At 40.5% G+C, this 26,976-nt stretch overlaps 1 protein-coding gene across 1 annotated transcript in view; it reads left to right on the forward strand.

Moving 5' to 3' along the window:
* The window catches only part of LOC103594718 (neuroblastoma-amplified sequence), a 301,995-nt gene that overhangs the window by 127,662 nt on the left and 147,357 nt on the right, over nucleotides 1–26,976 (forward strand). The window contains exons 24-26 of the mRNA XM_008577970.1: nucleotides 11,108–11,221; nucleotides 15,242–15,399; nucleotides 16,161–16,250. Coding sequence (XP_008576192.1) covers nucleotides 11,108–11,221; nucleotides 15,242–15,399; nucleotides 16,161–16,250 — 362 coding nt within the window. The remainder of the gene's footprint in view (nucleotides 1–11,107; nucleotides 11,222–15,241; nucleotides 15,400–16,160; nucleotides 16,251–26,976) is intronic.

The following is a 26,976-nucleotide window of genomic DNA, read 5'->3' on the forward strand; positions in this document are numbered from 1 at the left end:
TTTTATGTGAAGAGGGTATAGAGATATCACAAAAGGGAGTGAAATATAAGCTGGCTTCTAAGAATGTTCTTGTGAAAATAGGATCTTTATGTTAACATGAGCTGGATTGTGGTATGTGTTCTTAGACTCTGGAAACTCACTATGATAAATAAAAGATTAGTACTGTTAATGAAACTATAAAATTATAGTATACTCATTTTACTTCGTGTTTAAGGTATTTTTCTTCATTTATTTGTCATTAATTACTTACAATTAGAAAAAGAACATTTAAAGGGAAAAATACAAAGGATAGCAAAAAGGTTTAAAGTATCTATGGAGAGGAAAACTTTTTCCTCACCCCCTTAGTTTCAAATGGTTGGTTGGGGAGCCTTCAAATTAATTGACAATAGATAGGTTAATGGAAAAAAGACAAGACTTATTTATGTATGCATGCAGAAGTCACTCAATAATGAATAACTCCTTGAATAGCAAGAAGTAAAGGTTTATATACCAGATTAGGAAAGGGGGTGTGTGGGAGGGGTTAGTGCTAAAATGGGGAAGTACAGAAGGTTTTTTTGGATTTTTTGATGCTGATGGAGATAGGCAGTCTATTTCTATGGCAGCTGAATTCTCAGGAAACTGCCTTGTAGGTGGTCTAATAGCAGTTGTATTTTAGGGATCCTCTGCCTTAGTCAGATAAGGTAAATTCAGATAAGATTTCTGTCCGCATCTTCTCTAGCTCAAATATTTTCTGAAAGAAAGTGAGCCGAAATGCTGGGTACCGATCAAGCTTTATTAAAGGAAAAGAATCTGCCTGGCTGCACTCAAAATGGAGAGCAGCAGCTGGCGTCGGGTGTGAGGGCTTATATAGGCTGTAAGGAAGGCTGACATAGTCAGGGAGGTTTTGGTGCTGGTGTGGAAGATAAGGCTGGCTAATGCAATCTAGAGGAGTTTCTATTTCTCAGACACCATGAGGTTTCTCATCAGGGAAAGGCTGGTGGCCATTTTATGCTCAGTGTGTATAAAATGGCACCAGTCACGTCTGAGATGGCACCAGTCATGTCCAAGATCCATCATTCCTGCCTTTTAAGTATAGGGAGAAGGGAAAAGGAGTAAACGTCTCATGGTACTGAAGCTACTTCCTGCTGGAGATGGGCGAAGATATGAAAAAAATAAAAGATTTATGTTGGCGGGTAAAACAATTAGGTGACGGGGTATTGGTTTCGTGTGGGGAGGCTTTATTCTTCTGGGGAAGTGTCGATGGTTCTCAGAGGCCGATATCCTCCTCCCAGGAACAATTTGGTAACCTTTTGTTTGGTGAAAACCTGCATACGTTCCTGTAAGAAATTAGAGAAACAACGAAAGAGGCAGGGACCAAGAAGAAGGATAAGTCCCATCATGGTTACGGGTCCGACGTGTTTTGTCCTGAAGTCCTCCTCCATTGCTATATCCTAGGCGAGTGGTTTGGGTGAAGCAGAAATGTTTTTGTCAGGGGGGTGGGGGTTGGGCACTGGACTCCAGCAGAATCCCCTTTGGAAAGAGCTATCCAGTATCCATCATGTTCCCCCATTAAGAACATGATGTGCCCATTGTCTGGTCATAGCATGTTGTGGGAATGTATGTCAGGGATGTGATTGTGTCCCGCAGGGTTCCCCCAAAGGCGGGAAGACCCAGGAGGTTGGAAAGTGTCCTTCCACCCACCAAGACCTTGGTTATATATTATAAATGGGTTGTGGCATATGTCTCTGTTAGGAAAAGAAGCAAGAGGAAGAGAAAAGGCAAGTGTTTAGGGGCTGAGAGGTTGAGAGGGTGCATAGTAGGAAAAAGGAGTAGAGGGGAGCCTTGTAGAGGGTGTAATCATAGAGGGCGCCCTGCCAGGCTAATTCAGTTACCCACTCAAGGATGTCTTCAACAGTGGAGGTGGCAGGTTGGGACCAGTCTTGGAGCAGCTCCTGTGTGAAGGACGTGAAGCTGGGCCTGCAAGAGTGAGAGGATAATGCTGGGGGAAAGATCATCCTTCTTCTGGGATTGGGGGAAGAGTGGAGGTCCTGGAGATTTTCAGTTTTGTGGGTCCTAAAATCGACAAAGTGTAAGGAGATGTTGGGTTGGGAGATGAGCAGAGGGACCCCTCTGGCTTGGTGTTAACAGATTCTTTGGGTAAAGTCTCAGGTGCTTGTTTTACCAAGGATAAGTGATACCAAGGGGCCTTTCCTGTACCTTTACTGCCGTGGGGGTGGTGAGAAGTACTTTATAAGGCCCTTCCCAACACAGTGAGAGGGGATTTGGGATTTGGGTTTTAATATACACTTGCTGTCCTGGGCTCAGTTTAAAGTCTGAGGGGGTGGTGGGGAAAGAATGAGGTCATAGAAGGTTGGCCTGTTCCTAGAGAAGATCACTAATGAGTGAAAGAGTGGGGAGATACTGACCTAAAGGCGATGAGCTAGAAGGGGGAGCTGTGAGAGTGAAGGGTCTACCATACATAAGCTCAAAGGGGCTGAGGCCAGTGAGTTTGTGGGGGGAAGCTTGCAAGCGAGTGAGTGCTAGAGGGAGAAGTTGGGTCCGAGGGAGAAGTTGGATTCAAGGGAGGTGAAGTTCCATGGACAGCTTGGTGAGGTGTGTTTTTATGAGGTGATTGGCTTTTTCTACTTTGCCTGAAGGCTGAGGCTGGTATGGTATATGTAAGTCCCACTTGATATATAAAGCCTGTGCTGTGAGTAGTGTAATCTGGGAAATGAATGCCAGGCTGTTATCAGACTGGAGGCTGGTGGGCAAGCCAAAACGAGGGATGATTTCTGAAGTGAGAACGTGTGTTAACTGCTGTAGCATCCTCTGAAGTGCAGGGAAAAGCCTCAACCCAACCTGAAAAGGTATCTACTAAGGTTAGAAGATAATGGATCCTTCTGTGGGGAGGCATGTGAGTAAAGTCAATTTGCCAATCCTGGCCGGGAGTGTATCTTCTGGCCTGGTGGGTGGGAAAGGACTGAACTTGGAGGCCACCTTGATTGGAGTTACGAGTACACAAAGGACAGTTTTGAGTGATTTGTTTAAGTAACTTGGCCATGTGGGGAGAGTAATATAAGGGCTGAAGAAGATGTAGTAGGGGTTCGTAGCCTATATGAACTGAATTATGGAAATCTGAAAGGATTTGTTCAGCTTGTGTGGTAGGGAGGACATAGTGACCAGAGAGAGTATACCAGTTGTCCTTCCTCTGTGCTCCCAACTGTTGGAGATGTTGTATTTCTTGAGGTGTGTATTGGGGTAAAGGACGTAGGGGCCATGAGAAGGACCTCAGTAGGAGAGGAAGAGTGGGGGCCTGGTGATTGAGCAGCCTGTTTTGCAGTTAGATCTGCCAGTTTGTTTCCCTGGGCTATGGGGTCATTGGAGGTTTGGTGTCCTCTGCAGTGTATAACCCCAACATCCTTTGGGAGTTGTACAGCCTCAAGAAGTATCTTGATAAGATGTCCATTTTTTATGGGCCCTCCTTGAGTGGTCATGTATCCTCTCTCCTTCCATATGACCATACAGGAGTGTAGGATGTGGTAAGCATACTTAGAGTCAGTGTATATATTGACTCGTTTGTTACTTGCCAGAGTGAGAGCACGGGTGAGGGCAATGAGTTCTGCCTGCTGGGAAGTGGTGTCAGGTGGGAGGGGGGCAGCCTCAATAGTTTGTGTTAGATTTACTAGGGCATAACCTGCCCGGGGGGGTGGGCGTGGAGGTGGCTCTCCCATCTATGAACCATGTATGTTGGAGCTGCATAATGGGATGCAGGGAGATGTGTGGAAGGGGATTGTGAAAGAGGTCTAAAACCTCCATGCAATTATGTTCTAAGGGTCGTGAGTGTTTTGGGATGAGAGTGGCTGGATTTAAGGGAGGGCAAGGTTTAAAGGAGAACTGGGAATTTTCAATGAAGGTAAGGCGGATAAATTGTAGGCAGGAAGGGGAGAGAATTGACATGGCCTTATGACTGAGAAGGTCTTGAAGATGGTGGGGGAAACAAATGACTGTTTCTTGTCCAAAAGTTAGTTTAGAGCTTTTTTTGTGTTAAAAGGGCAGCTGCCGCCAAGGCCTATAAACAGGGAGCCCATCCTTGAGCTGTGGTGTCCAGTTGTTTGGAAAGGTATGCAACAGGGGAGAAGATATCTCCCACCTACTGTCCCCAAACCTTGACTTCCAATCCTTGGGTTTCAGTGAAGTATAGGATAAAAGGATGAGGTAGGTTTGGGAGGGATAGAGCTGGGGCTGCTAGGAGAGTGGCTTTTAATTGCTGGAGGAAAAATGAATGGGCTTCGTGGGATCTGGGGGAATAGCTGGATCCCCTTTGGCTGCCTCATAAAGTGGTTTTGCTAACACACCAAAGTTAGGAATCCATAGGCGAAGATACCCTGCAAACTGCAATTAAAAAAGGATTTCACCCTTTGTGGTAGGAGTAGGGAGTTCAGAAATTAAACTTTTGTGATCCACCATTATTTCTCTGGTGTTGGGGGTGAGGTGGATTCCCAAGTAGGTGACTGAAGGAGAAGAAATTTGGGCCTTGCTGGGGGACACTGGATATCCCCTGGAGGCCATTAAATTAAGGATAGCAACAGTGTGGGCCTGTGAATCCTCATAGGAGGGGCTACAGAGGAGGAGGTCATCCACGTATTATATTAAAGTGCCAGAGGTTGGAGGAAGTTCAGATGAGTCTTGAGCTAAGGCCTGGCCGAAGGAGTGGGGGCTATCCTGAAACCCCTAAGGTAGTACTGTCCAGGTGAGTTGTTGGGAACGACGCATATCGGGATCATTCCAAGTGAAGGCGAACAGGTTTTGACAGGAAGGGTGTAACGGGATAGAAAAAAGGCATCTTTGAGGTCAAGTACAGAGAAGAAATGGGTTGTGGATGGGATTGTGGATAGAAGAGTATAAAGGTTAGAAACAATTGGGGTTATGGGTAAAACGGCCGCATTAATGGCCCTGAGGTCTTGAACTAAATGGTATGAGCCATTAAACTTTATAACTGGAATGACGGGTATATTAAAAGGCGAGTGGGTAGGCTGTAAGAGTTGAGAGGAAAGGAATTTGTGTATGACAGGTTTTAAGCCTATTAGGTGTTTGTTAGCAATGGGGTATTTTGGGACAGCAGGGAACAAAGAGGGGTTTTGCAACTTAAGAAGGATAGGGGAATGGTACATAGCAATGAAGGGAGAAGAAATGTCCCATACTATGGGATTAACCTTGTCTGAGGGGAAGGGGAAGGTGGAAGCCTCAGGGGCCAGGTCTGGGGTGGCCTGTCACAGGAGTATTGTAGCTGGACTTAAAGTGTTTAGGGTAAGGGTACCTTTGAATTTGGAAAGGATGGCCCATCCCAGTAAGGGGGCTGGGCATTGAGGCATTATTAAAAATTTGTGTGTGAATTGGGTGTGAGGTAGTGTGCAGGAAGGGGGTTGAGTGATCCGTGGATGGTATTCTGATCCCATGACCCCTACTATTGTGATAGAGGATGGTGTTGTTGGTCCTGCATATTCAGGAAGGGTAGAGTAAGTGGCCTCTGTATCGATGACAAAAGAGATCGGCTTACCTGCTATGAGGAGAGTTACCCTGGGCTCATGCATGGTGATCTCTGTGGGGGCCTCGGGCCCTGGGCATCGTCAGTCCTCCTCCTGAGCAAAGCCGAGGAGCTCGGGTAGGGATGGCCATGGAGCTAAAGGTTGTGGGACAGGGACTGGGCCACTCCATCCCTGGCAAGTAGAACAGTCAACCCCCCAGTAACCTGGCTGTTTGTAGTGAGGACAGGGCCCAAAAGGGGGCCTGGGGTTAGGACAGGCCCGTACCTAGTGGCCTGGATGACTGCGTGTGAAGCAGTTCCTGCCTCTGGGGACAGCCAGCTTATGGGTATGTGAGTCTTGGATAGCATTAGGCAGGAGTTGCTATTTGACCTGATCTCTTTTGTATTGATCCTTCTTCTTCTCCTCCTCCTCCCTATTGTTAAAAACCTTGAAAGCTGCATTGAGGAGGTCTCATTGGGTTGTATTTGGGCCATCCTCAAGTGTTTTTAGTTTTTTTTGACTATCAGGGGCTGATTGGGTAATGAAATGAGAGTGTAAGAGAGCCGTGCCTGCAGGGGAGTTTGGGTCTATACATGTGTGTTTATGTAAAGCCTCAGAGAAGCAGGTTAGGAACTCACTGTGATTTTCAGTGGATCTCTGTGTGATTTCTCTAAGCTTGTCATAATTGACCGACTTGTGAGTAGATTTTTGGAGGCTGTAAATCAAGTGTGTGATCATATTAACCCGGAGATCCCGATCCCTGTGGCCAGTCTGTTAGTCCCAATTCGGGTCAGTGCAAGGGACGGCGATGGCTCCCATGGGCCATCTGTTATTTTGAGCATGTACCTTGTCTGCCTGTTGTTGGGCTGTTATCCAGACCTGTTCCCTGTCCTCGGGGGACAAAGTAGTAGTGAGAATCATAAAAATATCATGCCAGGGGAGATCATAAGACTGGGCAAGATATCTGAATTCCTTAAGATATGTGTCCAGGTTGGACTGAAAAGATCCCAGTTGTTTTTCAATTTGGGAGAGTTCGGAAAGAGAAAAGCAGATATAGAACTTGACAACTCCCTTTGTCTCTGCCACTTCATGGAGGAGGTATAAAGGAGCCAGACCTGAGGCAGGGTTGTCACCTGATGAAGGGGAAGGAGAGGGGTTGGGTGGCTGAGGATGAAGAAGGGAAAAGGTGAAAGGGCTGGTGGAGGATCTGGAGTGTAAGGAGGTGGTTGGGGAGCAGAGTGTTCTGACGGATCAAAAGATTGACCTGAGTCCAGAAGGGGAGGTTGGGCATGAGCTAGGAGAATTTGAAACGTAGGACAGTTTTGACAGTGAGAAGGACAGATCAGAGAGAGAAGAAGGCTTGAACATAAGGAATCTCTCCAGCTTTGGTGACAAAAGTTGTCTAGCTCTCTGAGAGTATCCAAATTGAAAGTGCCATTTTCTGGCAACTGCGATCCATTGTCTAGTTTGTATTTAGGCCAAACCTGATTGTAGTAGAAAATGAGGCGTTTGGGTTTAATGTCTCCCTGGAGGCCAAGAGGTTGTAAATTGGCCAGGAGACAGCCTAGGGGCATAGACTATGATGGTTTGGATCACGAGGATCCCATGTAGAGGGTGAGAAAAGAAAAAAGTAATCCTAGTAGAAGGGTGACAACAAGGTCTCCCTGGAGGCTGAGAGATTGTAAATCGGCCAGGAGACAGCCCAGAGGCTTAGAGCGTGGTGATTTGGATTGTGAGGATCCCACTGAGGGTGAGAAAGGAGGTGATCAGTCCCCGTAGAAGAAGGGTAACACCAAAGAGCATCCTCATTGATGTGCACCTTCTTTTCAAGGGAGAAGCCACCAACCAGCTAGAGGAGCATCCTCCAATAGCTGGGTGGCACAAGAGGGGTTCCCTCGGCCAGGTGCCTGGTCTTTGGGAAGTAGGCAGTAGTTGTAGAAAGTAGTTGAGGGAACATGTAGAAGTAGGACAGAACTACTGTCTCACCCTGAATTGAGGCCGATCTTGGATGTGTTGGTCTGAAACAGCAAAAGGAGAGAGTCCTGGAGGTACCTGGTTCAGCAGGTCTGGGAAGGGCAGCCAGGGGGCTGGCCAGTCAATCCAAGAGACAGGATTGTCCAAAGGTACCGCCAGGAACCTTTCTGGGTTTCAGCACCAAAATGAAAGAAAGTGAACTGAAACGTCAGGTACCGATCAAGCTTTATTAAAGGAAAAGAATCTGCCTGGCTGCACTCAAAATGGAGAGCAGTAGCTGGCATCGGGGTGGGAGAGCTTATATAGGCTGTAAGGAAGGCTGATGTAATCAGGGAGGTTTTGGTGCTGGTGTGGAAGATAAGGCTGGCTAATGCAATCAGGTGGAAGGTTACACCCATGCAGAAGTAGAGGAGTTTCTATTTCTCAGACACCATGAGGTTTCTCATAAGGGAAAGGCTGGTGGCCATTTTGTGCTCAGTGTGTGTAAAATGGCACCAGTCATGTCCAAGATGGTGCTGGTCATGTCCAAGATCCATCATTTTCACTTTAAAATAATTTTTATGCCAAAACTTTGATTTCTTCAGTCTCAAATTCTTGGATATGAAACTAGTATGAGTCATCCTTTTAAAATGAAATCTTAATGGGTTTATTTTAAAAGTTATTTTCCACATCGTACAATCATGTGATCAAACATATGCCACCCGAAAATATGACTGAAAGAGACCAGGATATGCCACCCCTAAATATTCTTCGTCATAGGATTACTTTGAGAAACTGCAGACATAGGAGAAGCTCTGAAAACAGAGAAGTTACCCTTTTGTAAGGGAAAGTTACAACTATAAGGAAATCTCCATTTGTAAAGGTATATTCCTTTCTATTCTAGGAAGAGAAGGATGTCTCCAAATCACTAGAGACTCTTAATCAATGGAGAAGGCACCAATTTAAATCTGCATAACAAACCTTGCTCTTGTTTACTGTACTTTTCCTGATTACCTTCCCATTACTAGGCTTCCCCACACCCTTCTCTCTTTGTTTCAGTGTAAGGTGGTATTTAAGCCTGAATTCAAGCCACCTCTGAGATTTACTTACTTTTCTTAGCTGGATATCCCCCATACATCCGTCATGTATACATGAGTATACATGTATTAAACTTGAGTTTTTCTCTTGTTAACTGTCTTTTGTTTCAGGGATCCCTCCCAACTAAGAACTATGACTCATAGAAAATTACGTTTCCTCCCCTTCATATGAAAATTGTTTTATTAGCCTATAGAAAAGGCTCTTATTTAATACTGAGAGTTTTAGGTTGACACACTCAAGAGCAATTTGTGTTAATTTATAATAATATATTTAAAGTAAAAAGTTATATAATTTCTTGTTTATTGGTACTTCTTTTGGAAAGGACGACAGGACCTGAGCCGACAGTTCACCGGAGAAGTTCCGCTTTATTTGGGGGAGAAGCATACAGTTATATAGAGCCGGGTTCTGGGAGAGGGTGGTTAGTACACCGGGCGGTAGTTGATTGGCCAGGGGCTGGTAATGATTTCTGATAGGCTGCACCTTGGCGCCGGCGAGATTGTTAGGACCCAGAAGAGAAAAGCGCATGTTTTAGGGAGTGCCTCCTTTGGGGTCTTCTATGGGGCCTTACACTTTTCATTCTAATAGTCTTTATGGGGAAAAAAGGCAAAAATTGTCCAATTTAATGTAGGTAGTTTGTTGGGTGGCATAGTAATGTTATAGTGATTCTGTTTACACAGGTAAAGAAGTATAAGACTTCCTTTAAGATAATATAAAATTTATTTTTCATTCCTGTTCTTGATATGCATATATCTGTGTGATTGAGATCCATGTGTGCTGTTCAGGAAAAAATTATTTGTTACACTTGTTAAAATGGTGAGGGAAATTATTCTGAACTACCACAATATGTACAGCGACTACTGCAATGGGGTTTTGCAGCAGGGAGAGAGATTGGGCTAGTTAAAAGACAAACTTAGGCACATTCAAGTTTTAAAGAGTTTATTTCAGTAGTCAGCAATTCATTAATTGGGCAGCTTCAAGTTACAAGTGGTTTGGGGCTCCATCAAGTGGGTGGGAGACAAAAACTTTTATAAGGTGTTTGTGGAAGCAAGGAAGAAAATGTTTTATGAGTTAACATAGGAAGTCCCTAGTTAGAGGTTAATTGGTGGTTTCTGCTTGGTTAAGCTTAAGATTCATTTTACTGTTTCCATTGAGTTGGATTTTGATTTGCTTAAGTAGGAACCCAAAGTGCTGGAGCTGTCTCAGTCTAATGATACCCTCCCAGTTAATTATTTTAACAGGCTCAACTCCAAGTATGAAGAAAACCAGGAAATTATAACCAAGGAGTTGAAGTGGGGGTTGGAATTACTAAGAATCATCATCAAGGATAAGGAGGGATTCTGACTAAACTGAACTAACAGGATACAGGATTGTTGCTGAAGGCAGGACAGAGTGATCACATATCACCTGGGGAATGGTGAAGGAATGAGGAACTTGGTCAGATGTCAAGGGTGATTAGATATCTGGGGTGGGGGTGGGGGTTGGGATTCTGGCCAAATTTACTTAGCAGGATTTGTGCTAAAACTGGACTCCCAAGGACAGGCCTTAGTCAGGCTCAGAGGAGCCCTTCTGGAGTTAGTCCAAGGAGATAACCTGTTGGCAAAATGGAACAATTTGGTCAGGCTCCCCTCGCCTCGGAGCTAGTTCAGGGTCGTTTGGTAAACATTATGTGTTGGTGGAGTAAGTTTGCCTTCGTGGCGTCGCTGCTCTGGCTGGTGTTTTACTGCTTTGGGCACCTGCCCTGTGTGGCCATGTTTTTCCAGATCTGCAGCTTCCAAGCAGCGTGTGGCTGGTTTGCCTAGCTTATAGACTTGTGTGAAGGGGTCTGGTGACCCAGCCTGGCGTGTGAAGGGTTTGTGACCCAGTCTGTGAATGGGCTTGAGGGGTCTGGGAGCTCCAGACCCAGTCCTAGCTCAACCATCAACCCAGTTGGTGCAGGATTACTGGCAGGTAAAAGAGCTGGGACAACTAGCGTGGTCACCTAGCTTTACAATTGGAGTCACGAACAGGATTAAGAGCTAGACAATTGGCACTGTGAGGATTCCAGGCCTTAGCCTTTGTCATAGCCAGACACAACCTTTGTCAGTTCTCTGGACAACACTTATATTCTAGTTTCTAAATACTAGTTGAATTTTAAAGATGAGAATACCTTTGCTTCATTACTTTCATCCATTTACTTAATCTGATAGTCAATTTTTCTCAAGTCTTTTTATAACCTGCTTTCTTTTGGAAGCATGGATTTCTTCACTTTCTCTTGCCTCAGTAATACCAAGACTTCTCTTAAGGTTGTAGACTACTCTAATTTTGGTCTTTCTGATTGGGTATTTTGATTAGGAACTAATAGTAGCCATTGATCTGTTAGGATACAGAGGGCTAATTCTATGCTTAATGAGTAGATTGAAAGGTCAAAGTTGCTGTGAACTTTTATCCTCTAACCATTTAAAATCAGTCTAATCTTTTATGTTTAGTTTTGAATTAATTTGAAAGACAGTGTTAATGAGCTCGTTTATCAGTTGTTTTGCCATAATCATTAAGTCATTTGCTTGTTCTTACAGGTGAAGACCCAGAAGAAAGGTGTGGACAGGTTCTAATCCTTTTAGTAGAGCAGGCACTTTGTTTCCATGACTACAAAGCAGCCAGTATGCATTGTCAGGAGCTGATGGCCACAGGTGAGTAGACACCTTACTTAACACTTTGCTGATGTCCTCTTTACATGGTAAATAATGGAAAAGGTTTGTTCTGAAATCAACTGGCCTGATTGGTAAGCCTGCCACATTTTGGCTTTAGATACATAAAATGTATGCTGTGTGCTTATATATTAATATAAATATTTTAATGGATTAAGACATTATATTTTATTTAAGATGTTGGTTGCTTTTCATTTTCTATTGAAAACATGCTCATGATTTTAACAGTTTTATGTAAAATATTTGAATATCATTTTATTACCAAATTAGGCTCTTGGGTCCTAAAGTCATAGAAATGAACAATGCACCCAGTACTAAAGCAAGCAGTGCTTTATTAAAAGAGGAAATAGACTTATGCATAAGCGAGGTAGCTACAGAGGAGCTATGCCCATGAGGGGAACTGTTCAGGGTCCTTTAAAGGGAAAGGGGCGAGGGGTGCAGGCCAGTGTCATCATTCTGCATCTCTGGAGGTGGTCTTCTGTTCTTCCTGGTTGTATCATGGATGCATGCCAAGTTAGGGCTGTGGCCCTTGCTCCTGCTCATTAGGTCCAAGATGGTGGTGGTGTTCATTATCGCCATCCCAGGAGGGTCATTGTAGCAGGTCACCTTGAAGATTTGTGTGCATGAGGGAACTCCTAAAGGCGACTTAAGGTTAATCTGTAACTTAATTTTTACAATTACAGGGAATAGAAAGAATAGATAGATAATAAGTTTTTAAAAAAGCTAACAGTTACACTCTAACAAGCCTTGTGAAAGGGGTTTTGCAACTCAGTGAATTTCTGTTCCCTTCTTATCTCAGTTTATTTTTTTTTATTTTTTATTTTTTTGTCTTTTGTCTTTTTCCGTGTCCGGCAACGGATCGCAACCCTCAGTGTTGCCCCCGTACTGGACCGGGGACCGGCAACGGAATTGCAACCCTCGGTGCTGCTCCCGCGCCTCGCTCAGCCAGTGAGCGGGAACCGGTCTGTATGTGGGATCCGAACCCTCGGGCGGGAGCGCCGCCGCGCTTCCCAAGCGGCGCACTTATCCAGTGCGCCACTGGGCCGGCCCTGTATCTCAGTTTATTTTATTAGGTCTCTTTCAGTTGCTTTTATCAGGGCCACGGGGTAATCAGGTGCCCTGGGGGTCTCATGGCTCAGAAGTATAAAAGTATCAAAATGTCCTCTTCAGGGAAGATAGAGTTTGTTTGGTTCCTAGGTGTAGCCCCATTCTATCTCAATTCATGTATTATATAAAAGAAAATTGAAATTTTTGGAGTATATATGATTTCTGACTATTTAGTCAATAGTTCTATTCTTTACTTTTTTTTTTTTTTCCCCTTTTTGTCTTTTTTCGTGACCGGTAACGGGATTGCAACCCTCAGTGTTGCGCCCGTACCGCAACCGGCAACGGGATCGCAACCCTCGGTGTCGTGCCCGCACCGCGCTCAACCGGTGAGTGGACCGGTCTCTACATGGGATCCGAATCCTCGGTGGGAGCGCTGCACTCTACCGAGTGCGCCACCGGGCCGTCCCTACTTTTTTTTTTTTTTTTTTTTAAAGATAACAGTACTTTTCAAAATAATCTTGAGAAATTGGGAAGTAGTTTGCAGCCCTAAAATTTTCCATATTGAAGTTCAAATTTGTGTCTCTGGATGATAAAGCAGATTTTATTGTGGAATAATTTCTCACTTAACACATTCCCCAGTGGGATAGGAAGTGATGTCTTATCTTGGGCTCTGTACTAAATGATCTACTTTCCATGGCTGTGCATGAATGCATTTGGCTTTTGTTGGGAAAATAAAGGAAAATGTTCAAGGCCCCTCAGATGTTCAGAATCTTGCTGAGCATTTGCTGCAAATAGGTTGTGTGTGGGTGAAGTTAGTGCGCCTGTGTGCGCCACCACCTTGGCTGGAGCTTACTGCCTCCGGTGGCTGCCCCGACAGGATCAGTCATGCTTTCCAACCTACAGCTTCCAAGGACCTGTTTGCCGGTTACCTAGCTCATAGACCTACGTGAAGGGGTCTGGGGACCCAGCCTGGCGTGTGTGGGGTCTTGGGACCCAGCCTGTCATATGAAGTGTTTGTGACCCAGTCTGGACAATGGGCTTGAGGGGTCTGTGAGCTCCAGACCCAGCCTTAGCTTGACAATTGGCCCAGTCGGTGCAGGATTACAGGCAGGTAAAAGTAGCCAGACAACTGGAGATGTTGGCAGGATTCCTACATTAGCCTAGTGCGACAGCCTTCCATAGCTGCAGGTTTCACATCTGCAGATTCAACCAACTGCAGATCAAAACCCGCATATACAGGGCCAACTGTTCATATTGTCCATCCGCAGTTTGTTGATACAGAGGATCTACTGTACTATGTCATTTTATATGAGGGACTTGATCACCAGTGGATTTTGGTATCCTCAGGGATCCTGGAACTAATAATGCCCTGTGGATACAGAGGGCCAGCTATATATGAAAGCCCTAATCTGTCTTTTTACCCATTATCTGTACATTAATAGTGAGTGGTTAAACACAATGCTTCACTTCATGATAACTCATGTAACTGTGCACTAATGATTTGTGCACTTTTTGTATGTATGCTGTTAAAGAAAAAATTATTCTGACCCTTGTCAACAATAAGGAAGACTTCATTTAGAACTATTGTGATAAGTGTCAAGACTATTTCACGAGGGGAGAGAGATTTGACTCAGCTTCGAATACAACAAGGACAGGTGGGTGTATATAGCCAAGGAGCAGACTGAGGGGGTCAGTGGATGGAAAATTGAAGAGGAGACATCAGGGATAGGGAGATTCTTGCTAATCCCATTTAGTAGGGTCTTTGCTGAAGGCAGGCCAGTTTGATCATATATTAAGGGTGAGTGATGAGATATTTGACCAGTACTAAGGAGGACCAGATGTTGAGAGTGTGGGGGTTCTGACTAAACTGATATTGAGGGATTCTTGGTAAAATTGGGGTCTGCAGGCTTACCAAGGATGGGGGCCAAGCTGAGGCTGAAATTGAGAAGAGGGCTCAGAAAAATACAACTAAACTTTGGTCAAGGAGAGAGTCTTTGGTTTCTCATCTATGAAAATATTTAAAATTCCAGAAAAAACTCAATACTTTACAACCTCAGCATTAGAAAATTGGTTTCATAAAGTGCTATGTTCTATAATAATAACCAAATAATTTTGCAACATTAAATTTAGAATAATTATGGCTTTCTATAAAAAACATTGCTGTATTAATCCAAAATTATTTATTTAGAGAGCTTTGCAATAATTTTATTCTTATAAAGGTAGTATCTGAATTAATTTTACTTTAAATATTTAGATAACTTATTCTGGACTTAACCCTTTGAAGTTAGAAAAAAGTTTCAAGTTAAAACTCCTTCAAATAAGAAAAAAAGTATATTTTAAGAATTCAGAATATAATATTGTGTAGGAAAAGGGCTGTTTCTGTTTTTGGCATCATTCTTAGATGTCTGTGTTTTATAAAGTGAAAGATTCTGTTTAGATATCTATTCATACTGTCGCTCTTTCTAACACTTTGCACTTTACAACTGTTACCGAATCCTTTCAACAACCCAAGGGGAAGGTGTTATTATTACTGTCCCTTTGTAATAGTAAAGGAAATGTGATACTTGGAGCTTTCTCAAGCTCACTTGAGTGCTAAGTAGCAGGTTGGACCATACTCCCACGTCTTCAGAATTCAGATACCCACCTTTTATTTACCACCAAAACTCAGTAGATTAGTTGTATTCATTGACAGGTAGTTTAAATTTAAAAGAAACACTTGTCTGGAGTAGCATTGAACCTTCTGGATAATAAACTAGCCTAATCTTTCTTTTCTATTTTAGATTCTTATGCCTTTCTGCTTTCATAAAATGTATCACTAATGACTACAGTTTTGCTTTGGTACCACAAGACCTGAGCTGGAAGCCATTGCATTTCTCATCTTTGATTGGATATTTTTCTTATTCTGAGAATCAGTTTTTGTTTTTTGGGTTTTTTTTTTTTTTGCCAATTTTGCAGGTTATCCTAAAAGTTGGGATGTCTGTAGCCAGTTAGGACAATCAGAAGGTTACCAGGACTTGGCCACTCGTCGAGAGCTCATGGCTTTTGCCTTGACACATTGCCCTCCTAGCAGCATTGAACTTCTTTTGGCAGCTAGCAGCTCTCTGCAGACAGAAGTAAGTGCCCCCAATAAAAGCAGTCCTGACCTATGTGAAGCACATTTTGCTGGATGTGGGGATCTGAGATGTGTGGTCATTTTTTAATAGTATGAATATTTTAATTTATGAAAGAAAAATAGGTTGTCACACATGAAAAGAAATTTTAAAATATTAGCATATAAAATAGTGTTGTTGGCTTTATTACAGTAAGGAAGAAAGGATACAAGATAGGCTTGAGAAAAATAGAAAATAATATTAGGAAATAAAGTATTGAATATAATGAGGAAAGTTAGTATTGTCAAGAATAAAACATTTGAGAAATGGTAATGTAAAATATATCTGAAACCATGTGAGTTAAAATCAGTGGTGGCACCGTTCCCTTAGGAGTCCTTTCAAAATCAAGGGTAGGGGTTGGCTTTGTTTGGGGAAGTGTTAAATTTGCTAAAATTCACAATATACATCTGCATAGGGGAGGATAGTACCCTTGTTGAAAACACTGTTGAATATATAAGAATATTCTGGAATGTGCAATTACATTTCATAGTCATTCATTTTATTGTATATCAGGTTTTTCATGCTTGATTCCCACTTCTGAAACCATTGCATCCTTGTGAGGTTGTTCATGAAGTGCTGAAGTAAGCCTCTTACCAAAAACTGCTTATTATGAAGTAGCGATTTTCTTCCTCAAAAGAGTACTTTTTAAATTTCAAGTCTACGTTGTGAAGGGAGGCAAATATAAAAACTCAACTCCTTTATAATGCAGCCTGTTCTTGTTTCAGATTCTTTATCAGAGAGTTAATATCCAGATCCATCCTCAAGGAGGGGAAAATATCAGTGTGTCACCATTAATTAGTAAAGCGCTACAAGAGGTAAGTTAAGATGAGAGAGGAAAGAGTTTGGAAGTGGCTATGAATGGAATGAAATGGCATCACCTAACCTCATGTATGAGAGGGGTTTTGTGTATGTGTGTGTGTAAAGACTGCTTTTCTTTTCACCTTTTTTTTTGTGTGTGAAATATAATATTCATATAGAACAGTATACAAAACAAAAATGTCCAGCTTAATAAATTATCACAAAGAAAACAGTCATGAAATCAGCACACACATAAATAGTACATGAGCAGCCTTCCACCAAGTCTCCCCATACTCCCTCCCAATTTCATTTCTAACCCTTCTCTCCTTCCATAGATCACCACTGTCCTGACTAACCCTAATCCTTGTGATTTTTCTTCTTGTTTTAAGTAGTTTTAAGAACAACCGCCCGTGCATATGATAGTTTAATTTTACTTCTTTTTGTATTTAACAAAAATAGTTAAACTCAATGTTGTTTGTGACATTCATACTTGCTATTACATGTAGCTGTTTGTTCATTTCTATTGCGATGTAGAAATTAATTGCTGAGTGCATATAGTACAGTTTACTCATTCTAATATTGGTTGAAATTGGTTTGTTTTCAATTTTGGCTGCTAAAAATAATGCTGCTATCATTTCTTACATGTCTCTAGTACACATGGTCATGCATTTCTCTCAGGCATATATCTAATACTGGAAGTGTATGTTGTCAGATGTGTATATGTTCATCACAAGTAGATAATGCCAACTGATTTTCCAAACTGTTTTTACTAATTATACGTTCAACAGCAGTGTGTGGGCTTGGCTGTACTTTAATCTAGTACCTTGTTTTTGTTAGTTTTCTAAATTTTACTTATCCTCTTAAGAGTTTAGTGATATCTATTAATGATTTTTTATTTTCATTTTTCTGATTACTAATGAGATGGAGTTATATCAAGAGAGATTCTCTTTTGTGAGGTACCTGTTTAATTCTCTTGCTCACTTTCTATTGGATTTTTGTTCTTTTCCTTTTCCTCACTGAAATTCTTATGAATAAAATCAGTCTGATCCAATTATGTATGTGCATGTTGCATGACAGCCCATCTTGGGAGAGAAAGGAGGAAAAATATATACCCCCTGACACCTGTCTTCTATTGGTCAATCTTTGCTTCATGGGATTTAACTTTTCCTGATTGTCTCTAGCAACGTAGATTTGGCATTTTTTTTAGATCAAAGACAGTAGCCCAGTTTCTGACATTCTAGCTGGATAAATTATAAGTGATGATCCTCTTTATAGATTGGTTTTCCACAGGATTTTGTCAAATGGTAAGCTTCACTTTCACAGTGTAAAATGTCATTTATTTTTCTAGTAACTATTTTTGAAGACATCTGTCATGATAAGTGAGCTGCACCTAAGCCTTTTTTTAAATTGTCTATATCCATCTTGACAAACCCATTAGTACTCGTGTACTATGTAGTTACTTTTGGAACCCGGGTACAAAGCTTCAGTTGTGGAGTCTATTGATGGAGTTAGGGCAAAGATATTTAGCTTTTGCCCAGAGTAGAATATGTACAACTACCCCTTTTCCACAACTCTTTTTTTTATATATATTAAAATTCAATCTGACAAATATATGTTGAATATACATTTTTATTTCCAGTTCATTGCTAAGTGATGTAAGGATCTCAAAGAAGTTTGTAATGTGATTTTTTGCCCTTATGGAGTTTTTTGCCTATTCTTCCTGCAATGGTGACTCTTGGACAGCACTAACCAATAGGATTTTCTTCAGTGAGGAAGATGTTTTATACCCCACACTGTCCAGTATTGTAGCCACTAGACATATGTTGCTGCTGAGCACTTGAATTATGGCTAGTGCAACTAAGGAATCAAAATTTTAATTTATTTAAATTTAAATACCCACATGAAACTACGGGCTACCAGATTGGACATAATAGCTCTAGAAGATCGTACATTCAGTGGAGGACTGCATTCAGCCACCAACATTGCAGACAATGGACTTTTTCTTGTGGTACTCCTTCTGCGTGGAAACCATAGCATTTTCCAGGGGCCTAGAGTGATGTGGATACATTTTGTCCTTTGGTATGTTTTGACTTTGCATAGTTGTATTGAATAGTAACCATTTGGTTTTCCCCTTATAGGATGTGAAAACATTTAATTTCATGGTTTTCTCCATTCGGTTCAGAGTAGTTCTTATATTAGCCAATGGTCACTGAATGTTATATGTATCAGAAGAAGTTGTCTTTCAGTGTCCAACTGGAAGACCCACTTTTCATTAGATCTATCTTCTTTATCCCAAGTTTTGTATCTTTTGAACTTCTGATCCCTCCCCACTTGTCCAGGTACATCTCTACTCTTCCAGTCTCTTGTCAAACACCTTCCAACCACCTGCTATGCTCCAGTCAAGGTGAACTTATCACCATTCTCTGAGTAGGCATTTTTACATGTTTGGTGTTATTTAGTTAGAATTTTTTCTCTGCCTATACTGTCCTTCTTGTCTTGGCTCTGGTAATCTTTCTTATCCCTTTCATCTGAAATATTTTCTTTGTAAAGTTTTCCTTGAGTCCTCTAATTGTTCCCTCCTCTATATTCCTTATGCATTTTCGCATCATTCGGTTTTGGCACTTTATGGTATGGTTTGGTATTGCATGTGCCTTAGGCCATTTTGTGCTGCTGTAATAGAATACCTGAGACTGGGTAATTTATAAAGAACAAATTTATTTCTTATAGTTCTGGAGGCTGGGAAGTCCAAGATCTAGGGTCCCACATCCGGCTAGAGCCTTCTTACTATGTCATTCCATGGTGGACGTGGAAATGCAAGAGAGCATGCAGGAGAGAGAGGAAGGGGGCTGAACTCTTTCTTTTTTTTTTTTATTTTGTCAGATACCCACTCACTCAATAATGCTATTAATCCATTTGTGAGGGGAGAGCTTTCATGACCTAATCACCTCTTAAAGGTCCCACCTCTGAACGCTGTTACATTGGGGATTAAGTTTCTAACACATGAACTTTGGGAGAGACACATTTAAAACATAGCAGTATGGTAGCTGGAAGTATGTCATTTATCTTTGTGCTCTTTTCTTAGAGTGCTTCTCACATAGCGAATGCCTCGTGAATGTTTGATAAAGCTCAGCTGGAAACACCCACTGCATAATAATTAGTCAATGGTAAAAATAAATTAGGAAGTAGATTTTAGTGTAAAAATACAAGGAATTTCCCATTACACTCATGTATTTGCTATGGTGGCTGTTGGGGTCCTGTTTTGTTTTGTAAGAGGTGTGTCATTTCTCTGTTTAGTGTAAAATTACGGTGTTAATGCTGAGCTCAGCTTCATGAGCTTATTCTGAATCCCCATCCTTCTTTATAAAATTCATGAAAAGTCTTTTATGTTCCCTATTTTCTGCTTCCACAATGAATTAGAAAGTGTTAGCCTGGCCCCCCTTTGTTGCTTTCCTTGGAGTAGGCCTTACTGTGCTACCACAAGTGGGCACATATTGCTCCATTAAAATCTAGTCAGTGAATGAAGAATACCCCAGCAGTCCTCTAAACATTCCACTCAGCAAGGAAAAGGAATTCTTTCAAAATGATTATCTTTTGCTGTTTATTTATTTATTTTTTTAAATCTCTTTAAAAGCTTTCTTGTCTTTCTTTGTTCTCTTTCAGCAAGTTGTAATAGATCTGGATCTCATGAAGTGCTAATCCAAACCCTCCATGAACAAGTTACGGCTTTGGTTCATGAAGCACATTTAAGAATGTTATAGCTACTATTATTAGATTAAAATATAGTGTTAGCTATAAGATGCCGTGTGTTGCACATTAACGGTAGATATAATAAGCACATTAAATTATAACTCATAAATGAGAGCTGACTTTATGTGTAATCTGCCTAATACTTAAGACTTTCATTACTTCAGTTGTGAAAATAATAATCTTTATTTATATATCCAAGCAAAATAAAGCTGCAATTGCTATGCAGTAGCATTTGTATTAGCACAAGTGGAGCCTACAAGTTTGAAGATATTGCTATTGTCCCTGTGAACAAAATGTTTGTTTATAAATAGAACAAAATGCATAATTTGTGAATAATTACTAAATTCCAATTTCTTATTAATATTGGTTATTACATTTTTTAGATGGTACAGTATTCAACCACTTAGAGTATATTAACATTTTGTTTAGCTAGTGTTAGTTATATCAATTAACCAATGCTGTTTTCCCCAGATAAATCTAATTAGAGTTAGAAATGGATCGCATACAAGGTTCCCATTAAAAAAATCATTTTCATTGTGAGAAAGCTTGTTAGGAAAATTTAAATGGCTACAGATTTATATGACTGGGCTAATTAATGTTTGAAACTCGGGCATGGGCTAACCAGAGAGATATTTTGAATTTACAAAAGTATTATTTAGAAATATTTAAATAAACGTGAGCAAAATTGGCAGTTAATTTTAATATCATGGCCAACATTTTCTTTCTCCATTCACCAGTTGATGGACATTTGGGTTGTTTTCACTTCTTAACTGTTAAGAATAATGCTGCTGTGATCATTGACGTACAAGTTTTTTATGGAAATATGTTTTGATTTCTCAGGTAGGTACCTAGAAGTAGAACTGCTGCATTGAATGGTATATTTGTGTTTAACATTTGAAGAAACTGCTAAACTGTTTTCCAAAGTGGCTGCATATTTGCACATTTCCACTAGGAATGTGCTAAGCTTCCAGTTTCTCCACACCCTCCCTGTCCCTTGCTATAACTGGTTTCTTAACTGGCCTTTGGACTGGATTTTTGAGTAAAGCCATTCTTACTTGTGTGCTATTTCATTATGGTTTTGATATTCATATTCCAAGTGACTAACGATGATGAACATCTGTTCATGTGCTTTTTGGTCATTCTAATGTCTTCTTTGGTGAAATGGCTATTCATATATTTTGCTCATTTTTCACCTGGGTTATTTGTCTTGTTATTGAGGTGTAAGAAGGTTTTGTTTTTTATTCTATTCTGGATACAAGTCTTTTATCAGATTTTTGATTTGAACATTTTTTTCTCTTAACGTGTGACTTGACTTTTTATTTTCTTAATGGTGTACAAATGTTTCAATGTTTCTGAAGTCCTATTTATTAATATTTTCTCTTGTTGCTTGTGCTTTTAATGTTGTATCTGAGAAATTTGTGGCTGACTCAAGGTTTTTAAGATTTATTCCTATGTTTTTTTCTGAGACTTTTATAGTTTTTAGTTGTTTATTTATTGATAAATAAGTGATAATACAAAGCTACTTTTTATAAGTGAAATAATAAGTATAGGATTGGGGGAGATCCACATACAAAAAGATGAATTTAGAACTTTATCTCTTACCACACATAAAAATTAACTCAGTAGAATCATATTTGTTTTGTTTTCTTTTATGTCTCATGACAGCTTATTCTTTCTTTATGGATTTAAAATCTCGTATTTAGTATGTGCAGGATATAAATAAATTATTTCAAAGTTTTAATGAAATCATTTTATCTGGAGTGAATTTTTGTTATAATTACTGCTTTATCAAGTTTTTTCCATGTGTTCTGGAATTTTGGTTTGCAAGCTTATTTTGAGTGATGAAACATCACTCCATCCCCCTCCCCCGTTTCATTCACTTTAATTTTTAGTTCCCCAGACCCTGTCTAAGGATTTTTTATTTGTGTGGTTTTCCTCAACTCAGTCCCTTGGTGCCTCAGTGCAGAACCACATTCTCAGGTCGGAAACCAGCAAGGACTTTGACCCAGTTCATTTGGCCCTGTTTTTGTTCTCTGCCTCCCTAGGCACAGCTTGTATAAAATGTCACCCTGGACCAGGCAGCAAGTCTGGCTGCAGTTCTCCCTTTCGGAGGGGATCCTTTTGATTCACAGTTCCTCTCTGGAAAGGAATATCTAATAGTTACTGTTAACATCTGAATTTTGGGCTCCAAAATGTTGAGCCGTATTGAATTTGGGTGTCTTTTTATATTTTTTTCTATTATTAGTATTTTGGAGCACAGTGAGTGTACTGAAACATAAGTTCATTGCTCCATCTTGATTGGAATTTGTAATATTTTAATTACAAAAATAATACAAGCCTTTATTTTAACAGTCTTTATGGGGGATGGGGATTTCAACATTATCTGGCATACTTTGTTTCTTGAAAGTAAAAATAAATTAAGAGTAAAACATCTATGCTAAAGTGTTAACGTGTTAACTTTTGATAAGAGGTACATGGATATATGTGGTAACTTTGCACTTCATGCTTTTTAAAAATATAAAAATAATTTAATCAACAACACATTAATATACAAATTAAAAGCAAAGTTCTTTCTCTTTTTTCTCTCTGATCTCTGTGTCTACCCATTCCCATGAAACCCACTGCTCTAAGATAAACATTTTAAAATTTATATGTATCCTTCCACATTTTTCCTGAGTATAGACAGATTTTCTGTATATAGCTAACCTCTGTCTCCTGGAAGATTATTATTTTGTTTTTTAAACTAAAATGGATCCATACTGCATATATTCTTTTCACACCTTGTATTTTCCTGTACTGTTAAGTATCATGGAATCTGCCCTTGTCATTACATGTAGACCATTTATATAATGGCAACATGGTTCATTGGATGCAGGTACTGTGACTTATTTTTCTCTTCCTTTGCATTTGGGCATTTCGATTGTGTCCAGTTTTTCTATTTTGGACTGAACTGCACTGAGCATTTTATGTACACATCTTTGCGTACTTATGCTAGTGTTGTCCTGGAATAAAATGGTAGAGATGAGCTCGTAGGATAGGTAATTTCTTGTTTTCTTGTGGTTTATCCTCTGTAACTTTGTGTAAATGCTCACTTTGTCTTATTTACTGTTGTGATGCCAGCACATCACTGGAAACACAGTAGGTCCGCATTAGTTTTTGTTTTCTTATTTTCTTGACAGCATTGCCTCTTGAGTGTTTTCTATGGGAGGTTCAGTTTATGGAGATCATGACATCAGTGATCTGGATGGTAACATAGTGCCAGCACAATTCAGAACATCCATTTAAGCATTTCAGTCAGCATGGAGATCTGACCAAAGGAGGAAATAGTCTGCTCATTGTCATGCTTCTTGGATAGTATGTTTCCGTAGTTGACAGCTTCCTGCTCAGGGTGTGAATCACATAATTTTGACTGTATTGGCAAATCTACTTCATAGATTTCCGTTCTTCATCAGGGTTGAAATTAGCTGCCTCCTCTTTTAGCATCACTGTTGGAATTCCAGATTTTCTTCTTTCTTTTTTCCTTTACTTTCTTCATGGGTCCCATGCATTTCTAATATATTATTTTCTGTTCCATTTTAAAATAATTCTTTTAGTACTAAAGAATACATTTTTACTTTTTATCTAGGTTTGCTATTTAAATCCACTTGCAAAAGGCATTTTCCAAAAATAATACATTCAACTGTCTACCTTAGTTACAGTGAAATTTGTGGATGTTAACAGTTTCCCTTTAAGGAAGCATTGTGATATTGCTTATCCCTGTGGGGTCTAATATGTACCACTCTGTGAGACTTTTCATATCCTACTTTGTTTTATACTTAGCAGTGGCTACATCTTCTCTTTTTTTCTCATTACCTTTTACCTTGTCTTCAAGAGGCTGTCTTTCCTCACAGTTTCACCTGAACAGCTCATGTCTGGGTCACTAGTGACCAGTTTGTGCTAAATTCATGGGTCAAAGTTCAGTCTCATTTTATTTGACCTGTAAGTAATATTTGGCATACTTGTTTCAGGGACAACTCATTTGTCTTGTTTTCCTTGGACTCACCAGCCACTTATTGTTATTGTCTTTGCTGGTTCTTCCACATCTCCCCAGCTAAGTGTTAGATACCCCAGGGCTTAGTTTTTAAACCTCTTCCCTATCTACAGTCATACCCTAGATGAGCACACCCTTTATCCTGACTTTAAATATTAACTTTGTGCCGACGAATCTCTGCTTTATCGCTCTAGCTTTATAGCTGCCAACCTAATATCTATACTTACATTTGTTGTAGACAGCCCAAACTAAACATGTTAAAATCAAACTGCTCGTTTCAAAACCCCTTCCTCTACCCATTTCCAGAAACAGTTGTGTTCTTCCTGGAGTCTTCCACATGTCAGGAAATGGCAATTCTATCTTTTTAGTTGTTTACATCATAAACCTTGATTCTTCTCTTTTTCCTGCACAGTACATCCAATCTATTAGGAAATCCTGTTGGACTATATTTTACCATCACCACTGCTACCACCCTGGTCTAAGTTATCAGCATGTCTCACCTAGAGTTTTAAAGTGGTGTCCTGTTTGTCTCCCTGCTTCTGCCCTTTTGCCATAGTCTGTACTCAACAAGGCAACCAGTGTGATCTTTTAAAATACATCAGATCATGGCACACTTCTTAAAACCTTCTACTCAGAGTAAAAACTAAGGTTTTGCAATTATGTCCAGGGACACCCATGATCTGTCTTCTCTACTACCTGTTCAACTTTATATCCCCCTCACCTGTCCCCACCTCTCAACATACACATTCACTGTCTTAAGCTGACTTCAGTCATATTGGCTTTCTTGCTGTTTTTTTAAACATTCCCAGCAAACTTTTGCTTCTTGGTCCTTGTACTTGCTCTGTGGCACCTAGATTGTTCTTCCCCCAAATATCCAAATGACTTGTCATCTTATTTCCTGCAGTTGTCCATTCACATGTCACCTCACTGAGGTCTTCCCTGCTCTCTCTGTACTGTTACAGCATCCTCACTGCATCCAGCATACCACTTTATTTTTCTCACTAGCTGTTAGCATGTTGCTTACCTGATATGCTTCCCTGACATGCTTTATGTTTATTTTCTGCATGTCTCCTCCTGCAGTGTACACTCTTTGTGGCAGGGACTATGTGTTATTCGCTGCTGTATTTCCAGCATCTAGAAAGTGTCTGTCACAAGTTGATGTTAGGAATATTTGTTGCAGAATGAATGAACGAATGAGGAAGGTAAGATGTGCTTGTGATGGGTGGGGATAAGTTCTGCTGTTACTTGGGGAGGATTATTTGAATGGAGTCCAATTTGGTAAGTTCTCAGTTCACTGGGGAAGTAAAACAAATTGCCTTATTTGCCTTTCTTCCCTAATGAACTATGAATTCCTTGGGAGCAAGGACCATATCTTTATCATCATGATAACCTTGTTGCCTAGCACTGGATCTTAAACATAGTAGGCATGCCAGAAATATGTGTTCAGTAAACTCACTTTATGGGTACATCTAGAACCCAAAGTCTTTATCAAAAGTGATTTTAAAAAAATTGGGCATGAGAAAAGGAAATAAAAATATATAGTTAGACCTTCATATATGCAGATTCCTCATCTGCGGATTCAGGCAACCACGGATGGAAAATATTCAGAAGTAAAAACTGAAAAATAACAGTTGAATAATAAACAATACAAATAAAGAAACAATACAGCGTAACAACTATTTACATAGAATTTACATGGCATTTGGTATTATAAGTAATCTGGAGATGTTGGAAAGTATATAGGAGGATGTATGTAGGTTATATGCAAATAATATGCCTATGCCATCTTATGTAAGGGATTTAAGGATCCTTGGATTTTGGTATTCACAAGGGGTCCTGGAACCAATCCCCTGTGGATACTAAGGGAAAACTGTACTTTGTATACCTCTATTTTTCCTGAATACAGATTTCGTAATCTATATCCAAGAATGCTAGGATGTCCAAGAAAGGTTTGACCCCCTAAATCTTTTGAAATAGCATGCCTAAATTGATGTGTATGTGTCTGTTTGTGACTTTGTGTTCATGTGAGTTCACATGCATGGACATTTACTTTTCTGGGGAAAGGACTCAGATTTCATCAGAAATGTATAGGGGTCCATGGCTCCCAAAGGTGAGAACAGCTAAATTGTATCCTTGGCTGCAAATTAGCAGGTTAATTAACAGACTTTAGAGTGATTTCATCCTGATTTGCTTTAAGTAATTTAGGTGTAAGGAAGTACTTTGGATTATTTAAGGATCTATTGGAGCAGAAGGGGTAGTGGTTAAACTCAATTTGAGCACTGTTTGTAATCCTGGCCTCGTTTATGTGTATACCATCAGCTCAGTTTACAGTAAGCCAATAGGTTTCTCAGTAGTTAAGCCTATATTACCAGACAATGGAGAAAACAACTCCTTAAAGAGATTATTCATTCTAGGAACTTGTTGCTTTGCCTCCTACAGATTTGTCACCCCTTTTCCCCTGGATGTGGAGCCGCCAAAGATTACTCAAAGCCCATTTCTTTTTTTTTTTTTTTCCTTTTTGTCTTTTTTCGTGACCGGCAACGGATCGCAACCCTCAGTGTCGCGCCCGTACCGGACTGGGACCGGCAATGGGATTGCAACCCTCGGTGTTGCGCCCTCACCTCGCTCAGCCAGTGAGCCGCCGGTCTGTATGTGGGATCCAAGCCCTCGGCGGGAACGCTGCTGCACTCGCAAGCGGCGCACTGTAGCAGTGCGCCACCGGGCTGGCCCATCAAAGCCCATTTCTTCTGAGCAGAGAGAAGCCTCGAAAAGAGGTTAATCTCCCGGAACCCTCAAGAGAGAGGCATTGTTCCTTCCATTTGGGAAATTAACCACAAATTGGGGTTTTCTTCCTGCATTTATTCTCCAGATCAGGAAGTTACAAAAAGAGAACATAGGTGGAGTTTTTTCTTTTTCCTTTTTGTCTTTTTTACTGACCGGTAACGGGATCGCAACCCTCAGTGTCG

Source organism: Galeopterus variegatus, unplaced genomic scaffold (genome assembly GCF_000696425.1).
Source record: "Galeopterus variegatus unplaced genomic scaffold, G_variegatus-3.0.2 Scaffold1612, whole genome shotgun sequence".
Lineage (NCBI taxonomy): Eukaryota > Metazoa > Chordata > Mammalia > Dermoptera > Cynocephalidae > Galeopterus > Galeopterus variegatus.